General features: G+C 54.8%; 1 protein-coding gene across 1 annotated transcript in view; it reads left to right on the top strand.

Moving 5' to 3' along the window:
- The first annotated feature begins 1,501 nt into the window (after positions 1-1,501).
- The window catches only part of ARHGAP8 (Rho GTPase activating protein 8), a 42,551-nt gene continuing 29,060 nt past the window's right edge, over positions 1,502-14,992 (top strand). Inside the window, 4 exon segments of the mRNA XM_088025746.1 lie at positions 1,502-1,538; positions 2,983-3,126; positions 11,510-11,591; positions 12,387-12,392. Of these exon segments, the coding sequence (XP_087881872.1) occupies positions 1,502-1,538; positions 2,983-3,126; positions 11,510-11,591; positions 12,387-12,392 (269 nt within the window).

Here is a 14,992-nt window from a genome sequence, read left to right on the forward strand (position 1 = left end):
AGGCAGAGGGAGAAGCAGACTTGCCGCTGAGCAGGGAGCCTGACGCGGGGCTCGATCCAAGACACCTGAGCAGGTGACTCCCTGACCTTTGGCTCAGTTTTCTCATCTGTAAAATGGAGATGAAAAATAGCACTTAGCCAACAGAGAGTTTTGCAGAAGAAGAAGAAGGCTTGAGCAAGATTTTAAATTTTTTTATGTTCATAAAACATTCTTCTTTACGTTGTCAGCCGTGCATCGTTTTAGTTCAGATCATTGTATCTTCTATTAAGAGTGATACAGGCTTCTGCAAAAATGAAAAAAGGCTAAATGTGGGAAAGTAAATGGATTTATTAACCCTCACCCTAGCTCTCTTAGAAAACGGCATTTTAGCAATGCTGTGCATTTCCTTTTGCTATTAAAAATCGGGCCAAAGTGTATGCTGTTTTCACCCTGCATTGTTAATGTTTTAAAACGCCTTTATTGAGATATGATTCACATAATATATGACTAGCCCGCACAAAGCCTACATAGTCCAGTGTTTTTAGCGCCTTCACAGAGAATGTGCACCTGTCACCCCCGTCACTTTGAGGACGTTTTCTTCACCTTAGAAAGAACGAGTGCTGCTTGGCTGCCGCTTGCTTAGTCCCCATCCCCCCCAGCCCCTGGCTGTCACCGACCCGCTTTCTGTCTGTGGCCTTGCCAGTTCCGGACATTTCGTATAAATGAAATCATGTCATCTTTTGAGACTGGCGTCTTTTGCCCAGCGTCACGTTTTCAAGTTTCACCCGGGTGGTAGCAGGTATGAGTACTTCATTCCTTTGCGTGGGCAAATATTCCTTTATTTGGGGACTACCAGGGATTTCTGTAAAGATTTGCACAGGTACTGAAGCATTATCCTGGGCACAGAATAACCACGTTTGGTAACTCCTAGCTGTGCAGCCACGAGCAGTTCTAGTTGATCTTTGCTGGCCTCAGTTTCCCCCTCCATAAAATGGGTGTAGGAGTGAGTGTGCATCGCTCTGAGCAGGCATGATGGTAGCCTTGAGGGCTTCGGCCCTGATAGTGCTGTTCACGCTCACGGTGTGCGCCGCCCTTGCGGCCCCCTGCCCTGCTGTCCTGGGACATGGGGCTGCTTGGTGAGAGGGAGCTCCAGCCAGGGGCACCAGGTCCTGAACAAGAGGCAGTCACATACACGGGCCCACACCTTCGGGGCTCCAACTCCCTGGACCTCCCCAACGTGGAGGGTGGTGGGCTGGGCAGGTGAACAGAGGTGGAAACGTCATCTTGACTTGGGGTCTCGGGGTTCAGAAGTGGGTGCTTTTTTCATGTTAAAGAGAGAAAAGCAAGCCAGGCACTCAAAGGGCATTTCCTTCATTCTTTGAGCCCTCACGGGTACCTATGTGTTAAATGTCCCTGGGTTCTGTGTGCTTCTCCCACAGGGTATTGGAAAGACCCCATGCTGGGGTCCCCGAGAGATGGCGTCAGAACGGTGTGCCTGGGCCACCCTGCCCAGCAGCAGAGCATGTCCCGGCTGGATTTGGAGATGCTGGCCGAAATAGGTAAAGGTGTGTTCTCCTTCCAGCCTCGTCCTGCGAGGAGATCATTGGCGTACATTTGCTTTTAATAGATAATATATGTACATGGGAGGCTTAAGTGGAATAATATCCTCATTCGCTGCTTAGGGCTACCCACTAAGCTGCCAGATTCTGTATCCCCATCTTACAGACAAGCAAACTGAGGCTCAGGGTAACTTGGAAACATGCCCGAGGGCACTCGGTCGTGGGGGCCGAGCGGGGAGGAGAGCCTCTCCCTGGAATCGCCCCCTGGCATTTTGGTTAAGATCCTACATGTACGAGTTTACCTGCAAGGCTACTCCTATTATGTGCACTGGGGCCAGCTGTTTCATTCATTTCCCTCCCTCAGGTTTGCAATAAACGGAGAAGGTCCTAAGAACCCGCTGAAGGCCTGTAGCCCTGAGATAAACAGTCTTCTGTACCCCGCCCGGATGTGGGAAGCCTTGGCTGGTTTTACACCTGCCGCGTGATTTGCTCCCGAGGACCCGTCGTTGTGCCTTCCGGTTTGCTCCCCTTGCTGCTTAAGGCACTGCCCACCGCTCATCTGTCAGGACGCTTCACGTGGTGTTCTTCCCTGCGTCTTTGTCTCTTCTCACCAGAACCCCAGTCATTGGATTTAGGGTCCACCCTAATCCAGGATGACCGTGTCTGAACTCATTTCATCGCTAGAGACATTTCCAAATACGGTGCCATCATGAGGTTCCAGGCGGACATGAATCTTGGAGGAATACTCCTCCACCCAGTGCCTCTGGGCACCAGAGTCTAGCCTGAAATTTGAAGGTCTCATTCTTTTTCCAGCTGAAAACATCTCAGTGTTGATTTGTTTTGCACAAAGGAACCCCCCTCTACTGAAATTAAACTGGAAGACCGTCCTTTGTGCTCCTTCATAGCACAGTAACCCATTTCTGCCCTCAGCCCAGCTGTGGTTTCCTGCTGGCTCTCAGTGTCCACATCGTCAAGGAGGGCTTGAGTTGGTTGGAATTTGGAGCTGGGAATCAAGTTCAACTCCACACTCCACTGTCCATGAGCAGTGTGACCTACGGCACTCATTCCCCGTGTCTGAGCCTCCATTTCCACTCCTGTCTGTGTGGAGGGCAGTATTCAGCCCCGAGGTCTCACTTTATTCTTCCATGGTTCTGCACACTGAGCGGGCGCATAGTGGGTGCATACAGAGGTGGGCGCATAGTGGGTGCACAGGAGGGGTGGGCACACGACCAAGCAGATGCATACTGGGGTCACATGGAGCAAACGTATAGTGGGTGCACAGGAAAGGTGGGCACATAGTGGGAGCACAGCAGAGATGGGCGCATAGTGGGTGCACAGCTAAGGCATGGTGACTGTCCTATAAAAAGACCCTAGGAGGCTCCCTCATTGCCCTTCTTCCTCGAGAAGACAGCTGACTTTCTCTAATCCTCATTGTCTGCCACAGAGCTGCGGAAAGATGAGGAGCAGGCAGCTGCCCTGAGCATAGTGAGAAGGCTGTTGGTGGTGCCCTTGGCCGGCCAGGATCCCGCGCTGAGCATCAATCACCCCTTCTACGACGTGGCCAGGCACGGCATCCTGCAGGTGGCAGGTGGGTCGCAGCTGGGTGGTCCCAGGAACACTGACCGTGCCACGTGGACCCTGTGGCACAGGGTGGGTTCATCCGGGCCACTTCCGTCCAGCCAGCTGTGGCCTCATAATGAAAGCCACAGTAGGAACCAAAGCACCTGCCTGTGTTTGGAAAAAGCCGATGACATCAGGGTCCTCCAGAGGGACGGGACCAGGAGGATGTAGAGAGGTCCATGCGAGAGGAGGTTTATAGTCGGGATTGGCTCTAGCTTGACAGTGGAGGCTGAGAAGTCTGAGGATCTGCCATCTGCAAGCTGAGGACCCAGGAAGGGCCGCTGGTCTAAGTCCTAGCCCAAGCTCTGGAGAACCAGGAGCGCTGGTGTCCCCCAGTGTCTGAGGGCTAGAGAAAGTGGATAGCCCAGCTCAAGCAGAGGGCAAATTCGCCCCTTTGCCCTTCTGTTCTATCCAGGCCCTTAACAGATTGGATTCACCCTCCTGCCTTGGGGAGGGCGATCTTTACTCGGTTCAAATGCTGCTGTCCTCTGGAAACACCCCTCACAGACACATGAAGAAATAATGTTTTATAGCCATCTGGGGCTCCCTGAGCCCAGTCGAGGTGACACATGGCATTAGCTGTCATAGGCAGTGACCCTAACATCTCACCTCTTTGTCCCCTGCACTGAGCTCCATAAACATTAGTCCCTGTCCCCAAAGAGCTGGAATCTTGTCAAGGTGATGATGAAACAGAGGAATGGTTCTCAATAGTTGGAGGCCCCCAAGACACAAATGGCAAGGATTTTGGTGCACACTCCACGAAGAGGACCAAGGAGAGGTTGGGGATTAGACAGGTGGCCAGCCATTTCAAGCCCCAGATGTTCATTTTGGAGAACCTTTAAGGTTTAGGGAGCAGGAATGGTTGCTGGACCCCATGTGGGAGCACAGATCAGGTGCCCACCAAAGGAAGACAGGAAATACAGTTATTTTTCATAAGAATAAAAAAATACATTACTTATGTTAACATGCAATGGATTATTTTTAAAGATTTTTAAAATTTTATTTAAGAGAGGGAGAGAGAGAGAGCTTGTGCGTGAGCGGGGGAGGAGAGGGAGAGGGACAAGTAGGCTCTGCGCTGAGCGTGGAGCCTGACGTGGGGCCTGATCCCACGACCCTGAGATCACGACCTGAGCCGAAATCAAGAGACTGATGCTCAACCAACTGAGCCACCCAGGCACCCCTACAATGGGTTATTTTAAAATGAATGAATAAATATTTTAAAATTTTCTCTTCTAGATTTCTAGTATGGTCAATTTCTATAGAAATAACCCACTTTTTAAAAACTTTTAAGACTCTTTGAGGACCGGGGCGCCTGGGTGGCTCAGTTGGTTGGGCCTCCGACTGACTCTTGGTTTCAGCTCAGGTCATGATCTCAGGGTCATGAGATCAAACCCCGGGTCAAGCTCTGCACTGAGCTTGGAGCCTGCTTGGGATTCTCTCTCCTTCTCCGCCCCTCCCCCAGTTCACACGTGCTCTTTCTATAAAATAAATTTCATTTATTTATTTTATATATATATATAAATAAATATATGAAATCTTTAAAACAACAACAACAACGACAACTCCTTGAGGACGTTAGTAATTTTTAAGAGTATCGATGGGTTCCAAGACCTAAAAGTCTGAGAAGCGGTGGCCTTGCACGTGAGCTGTCTAGGCGGATGTCCCTTGCACTCTCGAGAGGAATATGTATCCCGCAGTGTTGGGCAGAATGTTCTGTGTATTTCTGTCAGGTTCAGTTGATGAGTGGTGTTGTCTAGATTTCTGCCTCTTTCTGCTTCTGTGTCTACGTCTATCAGTTGTTGACGGAGGGGTGCTCAGAGCGCCCCTGGTTGGAATTTGTCAGTTTCTGCCTTTGATTCTGTCCGTTTTTGTTCCGTGTGTCTTGACACTTTGTTTTTGGGGGCGCATACACTTAGGGTTGTTATGTCTTCTTGTTGTGTCAACCTTTGCTTCGTTTCGAAGTGCCCCCCTCTATATCCGGCCCTGCGCCCGTGATGACAACCGCATCTGACGTTCATATAGTCGGGCCAGCTGGACCAGCTCTGACCTTATTGGTGTTGGTAGGTATGCCTTCTCCATGCCTTTCCCTTCAACCGGTCCCAGTCTTTACGGATGAAGTGCATCGTGTATAGACAGCTTCCCATCAGATCTTTTTGTACTTCCGTTGAGGTGGCTGCTTAGCGGGACCACGTTCTCAGCACCTCGAGGGTGTGCTCAGGAGTCTGCACTTGGTCACCGGGCTCTGGGGAACATGAGGCAGAGGGCCGGTGCTGTGGGGCTTGTGGTTTAGAGTGACCCTTCTTGCCGCGGTGTGGGGGCTGCTGATGGCAGCTGCGTGAGGCCCCAGTAGGAGCAAGAACAGTGGTCTGGGTTCATGCTGTGGAGAGAGATTTTCAACATCAGGCTGGAGGACCAGCCGAAACCTGACTGGGAAGGGGCCCTAGCAGAGTGGGGTGAGAATTCAGTCAAGAGATGGGGCCCCTGGGGTCGGTCCTGTTCTGCATGCCTCATCTCCACCTGCTGGGCTGGGGGCCTGGGGCCAGGACGGGGTTCCTTCCTGGAGCGAGGCTGTGAGCGGCCCCGCGGTTTGTGGTGGGTCCTTCAGGATGTAACGTTAAGGGTCTGTGGGCGCCTTGAGCTGTGGGCAGATTCTTCCAGAGATGCTCTGAGGTCATCATGGTGGAACGCTTGAGCCTGTCCTCAAGCTACGGATTTCTATGCTATGAGGGATGACAGCTTGGGTGGCAGTCCTCGGATTCCGGAGAGTTCTCTTGTTTTAGAGGAGAGTTCTCATTTAAACGCCAGCTTCTTGAGACATTTAACTATCTTCAGAGAACATCTGAGGCCCTCAGACCCCCCCCTTAAAAGATGCCAGCCCAGCCAGAGGTCCTCAGAAGTCAGGCAGAGGCTGCTGGAGCAGAGCCGGATGGAGACAGCTCTACTCGTGGCTGAGATAGACTTCGCTGTCAAAGAACTAGAGCAATGGAGATCGAGACGCTCCGACCCGGAAGACCTAGTGGCTAAGGAGAGAGAAATCATTAGAGCAGAAATCAGCATCCCCGAAACCACCATTGACTTTTCTATCAGAGCGCCCGGCGAGAGCCCCCGGCGAGAGCCCCTGGCGTTCCCCCCCTGCCCCCTCCTCCCAGCCTCACCCGGGCGTCCGGCTCTGTTCCCTCGTCCCTAACTCTGGTTCATGCTCCTGTGGGGCTGGCTCGCCCAGGGGACAGTTCACGACCTGGAACCCTGCCCCCTGCTCCACCGGGAAGCCACGTGGGCCACCCTGTGACTCCTGCCAAGGGGTCTACTTTGGGCATGAGCAGACCTCACTCCCCACCAGGGGTTCCCCCCTAGTTTCCTCTCTGGGTGTCACTTCCCCCAGAGCTGGACATCCAGAACCGTAGCTAGAAATTGGAGTGTTGTACAAAGTAATACTGAATGATCTGTCTATATGTAAGGGGTGTGCACGTGGCCAAATAGAAGCTTTGTAGAATTGTAATTCTTTAAGATAGTGTTTTGTAAGTAAAGTTGATTTCATCATTTTAAGAAGTGGTCACCGTCTGGAGCTCAGTCTGGGGCTGGGGCTGTGAGCCCAGAAGGAGATGACAAGGGTGGAGAGTAGGGTAGGCCGGGGCTGGGTTTGGGCCTGAGGAGCAGAGAGGCCAGAGGTGTAATCCAGAGACGCGGAGGCAGTGAGAGAGAAGAGAAGGGGGGGGGGGGGACAGGCGGATCTGGTCCTCCTGGATGACAGTTCGCCGCCCCAGATCCGGATCTTTCCCCTCAGTTTAGATCCCTTTCCTGCAGGATGCAGACAAAATGGGCCTTCAAGTCTCCTTTTATTTCTGCAAAAAAAAGATGAGCAGCCTTAAAACAAAAACCCAAAGAGACAAACTCCCAAATCACTCCTGGTTAGATTGCTACTGCCTTTATTATGCATTTTAATCGTCCTTCACTCGGAGCAGATGACGGATTGTCTGGAGTGCGTTCCGGGCGATGGCTCCGGGAGCCGTTTCTTTATTCATAAACTGGGCTTCCCCCGTCTCGGAGACAGTGAGCGATGTTGTGTGGCACACAGCGAGGGGAGGAATAAGGGTCATGAATTAAACTGATGCCTCGCAGAATTTGCATTTTATTGATAGTTTTCATTTCCTTCCACATTATATCATGTTGAAGCCCGTTTTTGATACGCTGGCCTGTGTTAGCAGAGAACGACAGAGGGGTATTTACTCATATTGACTGATGTCATTAATGCAGGTGCCGTGTTGACTGCTTAGTAAGTGGGAGGCCTGGCTGTCCCGGGGGTTCCTCTGGGCCTCCTGGGAGGCCTGCCCGCGGGCGTCGCGGGGCACTCAGGGGCAGAGGGCACTGTGCCTGCCAGGCTGGGGGTGCCGCCCTCGGAGCCGGCCAGCTGTGAGCATGAACCCCGCTCCAACGGGCCTCAGCTCCCTCTTCTGTAAATGAAACAGCACACCTGGAGGCACCCATCTCTGGCCTGTGGAAACGGGTCATGTTTATTGAGCACTTATTGTATGCCAGGGCTATGCCAAGACTTTATTGAAGTTACTGACTCAGTCCTTCCCAGCCAGTGTTGTTTTTTTTTTTTTTTTTTAAGATTTATTTATTCGAGAGAGAGAGAGAAAGAGAGCATGGGGAGGGCAAGAGGGAGAGAGAATCTCAAGCAAACTCCCTGCTGAGCATGGAACCTGATGCGGGGCTCGATCCCACGACCCCGAGATCATGACCTGAGCCAATGCCAAGAGTTGGATGCTCAACCAACTGAGCCACCCAGATGCCCCTTCCCAGCCACTTTTATTATTGCGCCTGTATCTGCAGAGCGGCAGAGAGGCTGGCTCGGGGCTGCCTGGCTGTGAGGGGACAGGGACTCTGTCCCCGGAGCCAGGGCCCAGCCTGTCCTCTCCTTTTTCACAAACCCAGTGTGCCCACCGCCACTTTCGCTGTAAGCTTCGTGAGTCTGTCCAGTCTGAGTAATGCCGGGATGTTAGCTTCGGGGACATTTAGAAATCCGTTGACATGAAAAGAAAATGCTAAGTTAGTTGCCCTTTTGATTTTGAGGGAAGTAAAAAGCCTTCACTAGTAGCTCAGCATCCTGCAAGCTGATGAACTGTGCAAACAGTAGGTGCACAGTAAGTGTTCGTGCAGTGACGGAGTGAACAAGTCAGTGCTTTATACAAGCAGCATGAGAAGGGACTGGGCGAGATGTGGGCACTGGGCTCCCAGGCCCCTTCCGTGTGTCTGCCTCTGGCTTGCCCGAGCTGTGCTCGGTCCAGGGATGCTCCTCAGCCTTGTTTCCAGATGGTGGACGGACGGGGCTCACGGCCTCCTCAGTGCCCCTCAAGCCCTATCGCTGGCTGAACGGAGTCCAGACTCTGCCCCTGACCTGCCTTGCCTCTGCACGCCCTCCACCCGCTGGGCCCGCTGACCTGAGCCGCGGTCGTGCGTCCTCTCGCCTGGCCAGCACAGCACCTCTCAGCAATCGCGGGTCTGGGGGGCTCGGACAGGCCAGGAACCCCTCCCACCGGCCCTCGGCAGACCGGCAAACCAGGGTCGGGAGGGAAGCGGGGCCTGTGGTCAGTGCAGGGCAGGGCCTTGGTGTCTGATGGAGACCCGCCACCTCCCGGCCTTGCCTGGAGGGTTGGCATTCCTGGACACCAAGCCCCTCCCCAGTCCTGGAGGTCTCTGTCCCCCGCCTTCTCGTCCCTGTGGCCTTGACCTCTCCTTCCACCATCATTTCCCATGACAGCCTGCAGCCCGCGGGGGCATGTGTGTGTCAGACCCCGTGCTGTTCCTCGGCCTACTGGGGTGTCCTGTGAACAGATGTCCGCTCTGCCCTCAGCAAGGCCTTGCCTGCAGCCCCAGTTCCTGCTTCATCTTCCCTTTCTGGAGCTTGGCCTCTGCGTCTCTGGCCTGCTGGGTGGCAGCCCCTCCACAGCCCCGCAGCGCACCCCTCTGGCACAGTAGGTCATGGTGGGGGTGCAGGGTAGTGCGACACGGTGGGGTAAATGATGTGTCTGGCCTTTGTCCCTGATTCTTGGGAAGTAAGCTCTAAATCCTTGAAATTTCCCAAGTGATAGCGGCTTTGTGATTCCTGCTGGTTTATGCCAGAGAGGAGGCTCCCGGGGGACCCCGGGTCGTGTGTGCTGCCAAGACAGCTCAGGACGGGGCTGCTGAGCCAGAAGGACCAACAGGATCAGAGGGTCAGTGCTTCGTGACCTCCAGGGACTAGAGACTGTGTTCAGTCCATTGCCAGGGAATCGGTCTGGATTGATTGATTGATTGAGCTGAGTATTGATTGAATCATGACTCTGTCAGCCACGCCCGTGTGATGAAACCAGTAAGGACTCTGGAGCCACGTGCCCTGGGTGGTTGGTGACGTGTCGATCTGCCTGGCTGCAGGGGGAGAGGGCATGGGGGGTGGTCCACGTCCAGGACCCTCCCACCCTGCTCCCTGGCATCTCCCTTTTTTTGCTGGTCTTGCTTGGTGTCCTTTATGATAAAATTCAAGTGAGCTAGTGAATTACCGATCGTGAGGGGGTCGTGGGAACCTCTGGATTTGTAGCCAGCTGGTCAGAAGCGGGGTGGCCTGGGGACCCCCGACCAGCAGCTGCTGTCTGAAGTGAGGACCTCTCTGTGGAGGATGGAGCCCTTTGCCTGTGAGGTGTGGCTTAAGCCCAACCAGGTGGAAGGCACTGGAGATGTAGCCTCTGGCTGCTGGAGCCCCCCAGCTTCTCAGGGGCTTGTGGAGCTGGGCGAAGACCCCATCTCCACATCACTGTCCTTTGCCCGGGATGGTGGGGCCAGGCAAGGTCCGTGTCTGGTCTTTCTTCCCACAGCTGAGTGCACAGTGGGCCTCCACTGAACGCTTGTTGACCTAGTCTTCCATTTGCCAAATTATTTAGTACATCCCGAGACTTTCCACTTGGCCTGATTGACGATGATAATGCCACTCGGGGTTCTTGACCTTTCATCACGGATGCTAACTTTCTCTTCCAGCTCTAGGGGAAATTAATTCCTGTTGCTTCGGTAGCCACACAGAAGATCCCAGCTTGAGAAGCAACGCTGTCCTTTTCTCTCGTGCCTCAACATGGGCACAGACACAGTGTGGCCACGGGACCCTGGCCTCAGATGCTAGAAACTGGGTGGGAGACGCTCCCCTCCCGGGCGCAGCCATTGAAGGATTTGTGCCCAAAGCCCCCATTTGGTGAGGCTTCCGGTGCAGTCCTTCCTAACAGGGGCTTTCTAGACACATGGGAAGCATGAGCAGAATCCCTAAGGAGCCTCGGAAATGAGAAGGTCCTGTGTCTGGAAACTGGAACAGCTCAAGAATTCTGAATATCAGAGTAGCTTCCGGGCTCCTGGGAAGATCCAGACGTGTCCTCAGTAACAAGCAGCTGTCTTGGGTGTGCAGTCAGGACAGGGCACGAGCATTCACGTGGGTGTGCCTGTGGCACGCGTGTGTGCGTGCGAGCGAGCGTGTGTGCTGGCCCGACTAGTTCAGTTCAGAGCTGGAGGGGGTGGGAAAGCCCTGCTCTCATCCTCTCGTTTTAAGTAAACCCCTGGAAACAGCTGTAAATCCTTCACAATGAAAGTGAGTTTAAAGCAATGTAATTTCTAGAAAGGTATTTGCTTTCTTCAGGTTCTAGAATCCATCTTTCAGTCAATCAGTGACAGATTATTGGACATTATTTGAGGACAGGCATGGGCAACAAGCCTGGGTACTGGGGACACAGATGATCAGACAGGAACCGGCCCTTGGGGAGCACCTCCCTCCCCCCCGCCCCACACTGTCCCACGTGTGGTGAGCACCGCTGTGTCAGGAGAGTTGCAGGGTCCCTGGGGCCACGCTGGGGGCCAGCACTGAGCATCAGGACTCCTGTACCCTGTGAGGTCACGTCCGGGGTGACTGTCCCCCAGACCACCCCAGCCTTTTGCAAGGCCCAGAGTCCTGGGGGTGCTCAGGGCGACGCTCTGATTCTGTGGGGAGGAGGCGGGGGGAAGGGTGGCCAAACACTAGCTGTGAAGCCAGATGCATCTGGGTTCCAGCCCGGGTGCCCTTGGCCGGCCATGCGGCTCTGCACTGGGGACTTAATCCCACTAGGCCCCAGCTTCTGCATGCAGGCTGGTGCTGAACGTGAGCTTGGCTCCTGTACACAGCGTCGTGTAGTAGATGCTCACTCGGCAGGCGCTCTGTTTGCTACCTGCAAGCCATCTGTGCCTCTTAGGTCAGGGGGCGCTGCTCGGGAGGCTCCCGTTTTCCGTGAACGCCTGGGGCTGTTCCACGAGAAGGCGGCCCTGGGTGCTGCTGGGGCTCATGTCCATGTCTACTCCTGCAGGGGAGGACCGCTTTGGAAGACGAGTCATCACCTTCAGCTGCTGCCAGATGCCCCCCTCCCACGAGCTCAACCACAGACGGGAGTAAGTCCCGTCGGTGCCTGTGTTCACACACGCCCCTCTGTGTGTGCGTACGCTCCCCGTGCTCACACGCCCCCCCGCCCCCGTGCACGCACGCTCCGAGTGCACGCACGCCCTGCAGGCTGCCTTCCCCACCACCGTGTGTGTCTCCCTCTGCCCGCGCACATGCCTTGCCCTCACCATCAGCACAGAGGGGATGCTCAGGGTTAAAGGCTCATAAATGTAGATCGACTCGCAGGCCCCAGGTGGGTGTTTTATCCTTTGCCAGGTCACCAGAGCCACCTGTTGGACTCATGGCTTTGCAGCCCAGAGTGGCTTTAGGTCTACAGTCTGAAGCTCTGAGCCTAGACCCAGGGTACTGGGGACACAGACCTCCCTGCCTCTCTAAGCCACACGGACCCCCGCCCTCGGCATCTGCTTCGTCTCCTCCGCGTGGAAGGAGAGCCTTCCACTTGCCTGCGTGCGGCCATGACCGCTGTCACCCGCCTCCATCTTGTCCCTTGCTGCTGGTGTCTGCACACTCTGGGTGTTGGTGTGCTGCTTCTGAGGCCTCCTTCCTGGCGGGAGCCTGCACCTCGTGGGAGGAGCTGGGAGGGTCGGCGCGTCCTGACTGCAGCCCCAGCACTGCTCCCGTTCCCGGTTCTGACCGTCCCGGCCCCCCCCCCCCACCTCCACCCACGGCATAGTGCACAGTGGTCATGCCCCAGAGCCCCCAGCTCTAATGAAAACATGAGCGGGTCCCAGAAGCACTTGAGAGCCTTTGAGGGGGTTGGTTTGTGAGACTCCCCTTGACCCAAGCCTCCAGTCTGGTCTGTTAAAGGATCTTCTGACGGCAGTGGGAAATACAGTGTGGCAGCAGGAACCCTGCTGGCCCCAGGGGCTCAGGAGTCTTTAGCCCGCGCTGCTGCTGCATGGCAAGATCTGCCATGGAGTCCATGAGGTCACCCCGGGCGGCGAGCCGGTGCTCCTGGGCGGTGCTGGCCTCCCTCCAGCATGCTTGCACATGTGGGGCACACAGAGAGAGGGGTGCCGCGTAAGGGAGAGCTCCTATCTGGGGTCCTCCAAGGTTAACACGGGTCCCTTGCCAGATTATTCCTTCTGCGGCATCCACAAACCCATGACCTGAGGGTCAGCTGTCCCTGAAGGTACACTGCTGGGCCAGGAGGTGTTCAGGATTTGTTCCCTTGTAAAGACAGAAGGATCCCCGACAGACAGAAAGCAGGAGGTTGCAGGAGCCAGGGTAATCGTCCATGGCTATGGGCTTTCTTTTGGGCCATGAGAATGTTTGGGAGCTGGATGGAGGTGGTGGTTGCACAACATGGTGGATATGCTCAATGCCACTGAACTGTTCATTTTAAAATGGTTAATGTTATGTTATGAATTTCATCTCAATCCAAAAAAGAAAAAAAAAAACAAAACTATCTCTGACAATAACGGGTATATTGTGTTTTTTCATGTGCCTGCCTCAGAAACCTTCACTACCAGAAGGAAGTGGTCAGCACAGCCTCTGTGAACAGTTGTGTAGGTTGTTGACTGCACAAGGGCGACACAATGATGGGCTGCCATCCAGCTGCCTCTCCTCTCACCCAATGCTGGAGGGTGTCTATCTAGAGAAAGGAGCACCTTTTTCTAATTTACTCAAAGGTGCCCTGTGGGCTTCTTGGCCTTGCTAGGAAGAGCGCCAAGATGGAGTCTTTTCCATGTTTCCATGGAAAACATTGCCACTGCACACACCATCCTCCCTCTTCCTGTCCAAGCAGTAGCTTTCTTGTGGCCAGATGTGCGCTCCTATTTTTGCAGTGGGTGAAGAAATAAGTCCGTGTCTTTGAAGCTCAACCAGTAATTTAGTTAATGACTTCCTGCGCTGAGCACGCCGAGCGGCAGATGTACCCTGACAGGGAGAGAGCTCGGCTTGCTCGCGGGAAGAACCGGGGAACGCGCTGGGCCAGAGGAAGGGTGCCTGCTTGGACCGGAAGTGTCCAAGTGTCCAGTGTGGATAAGTGAGCTGACCAGAGACGTTCCCCTGGTCTCCCCTCCCAAGAGCTGAGAAATGCAGAGGCGACCATCCATGCAGGATTGAGGCATTCCTGGCGGTGCAGGTGGTCTGTGGACTTACAGATCTGAGCCTGGCTTCTGTCTTCGAGGGGGTCAGAAGGATGGCCTTAGTGAAGAGTTCCCCGGTGGATTTGTCCAAAGGGTGTTTGAGCAAGTGCGCCGGAGAGTGTCTGGGCACTGGGGCTGCTTCCCCAACAGATAAGCCCAAACCTCGGACACGTCAGGTCAGCTTTGCCTCAGGTTTATACATCAGAGACGACAGGTGGGAGCGCGTGGCTCTCTGGGGGCAGGACAGCGTGGGCAAGAGAGTGGACTGCTCCATTCACATCCTGGCCCTACCCCTTCCTGGTTCTCCTCGGCCGTCCTCAGTTGACTGCTCTGTAAAATGGGCCTATAGTGCCTGCCTCCAGGGCTGTGGTGGGGATTAAGTGAGAAAATTCGTGCAAAGCCTGCTGTTCAGAGAGTCATTGCTTTGGGCCGAGGGTGCTCTGATGATGCTTGTAGTCAGACGAGCAGAGGAGAAGCTGACGTCCTTTTGTGCAAGACAAAGGTCCCCCCATGGTGTCCTGAGCCGCTGAGCACTTGCAGACAGGGGCTGCTGGGTGTTTCTCCTGGAGCTGTGCTGCGGATGCTTGTCCCCAGGAGCACCCGGCCCACACCCGTTGGACCCAGAGCTCCCTGCAGGCTGCCTTGGCAGGGCACACGGCGAAAGCAGGCCTGCTCCCTGCCACGGGCTCCCGGGAGGCGGGCTGAATTAAGGATGAGATGTGCTTTAGGTGATGCCTCGGGCAGCCCGGTCTGACCTGCTTGATGTCGGCGGCCCCTGCCAAAATGACGAGGGACGTTGGAGCGGTCCTCCTGCGGGTGGCTGGACGAGGCCTAGGGCTGGAAGCGATCGCGGAGCTTTGCGGGACTCATACTGTGGCATGTGGTCATGTGACAGAAGCAGGGCAGAGTCAGGACTCTGCTTTATGTTGACGAGAAAAAACTCTCAGAACTAATCTGGAAGGGAGGAATTGCATGCTCCTAGAGATGCAGCAGAACGGCACGGGGTCTGTCCTGGGTTTGCCTCTCAGTGTGGCCTCTGTTACTTCCCGCCGGCTGCTACTAACTCATCACGGGGTTGGGTGGCATGAAACAGTGCATTTATTCTCACAGCCAGGAGGCGAAAACCGAGGTGTTGGCAGAGCCGGGCACCCCGTCACTCTCTGCTCTGCCTCTCCCTTCTCAGACACAGCCCCCTTCTGTGATTTCCCTTTTTTTCTGTCCTGTTGGGACACAGGTGGTATGTTTAGCGCCCACCCGGATAATCTAGGAGAAACACCCCCTTGCAACAGCCTTGCCTTAGT

Source organism: Eumetopias jubatus, unplaced genomic scaffold, assembly GCF_037043125.1.
Source record: "Eumetopias jubatus isolate StellerSeaLion01/CBP00866 unplaced genomic scaffold, mEumJub1_p1.0 scaffold_8, whole genome shotgun sequence".
In the NCBI taxonomy this organism is placed as follows: domain Eukaryota; kingdom Metazoa; phylum Chordata; class Mammalia; order Carnivora; family Otariidae; genus Eumetopias; species Eumetopias jubatus.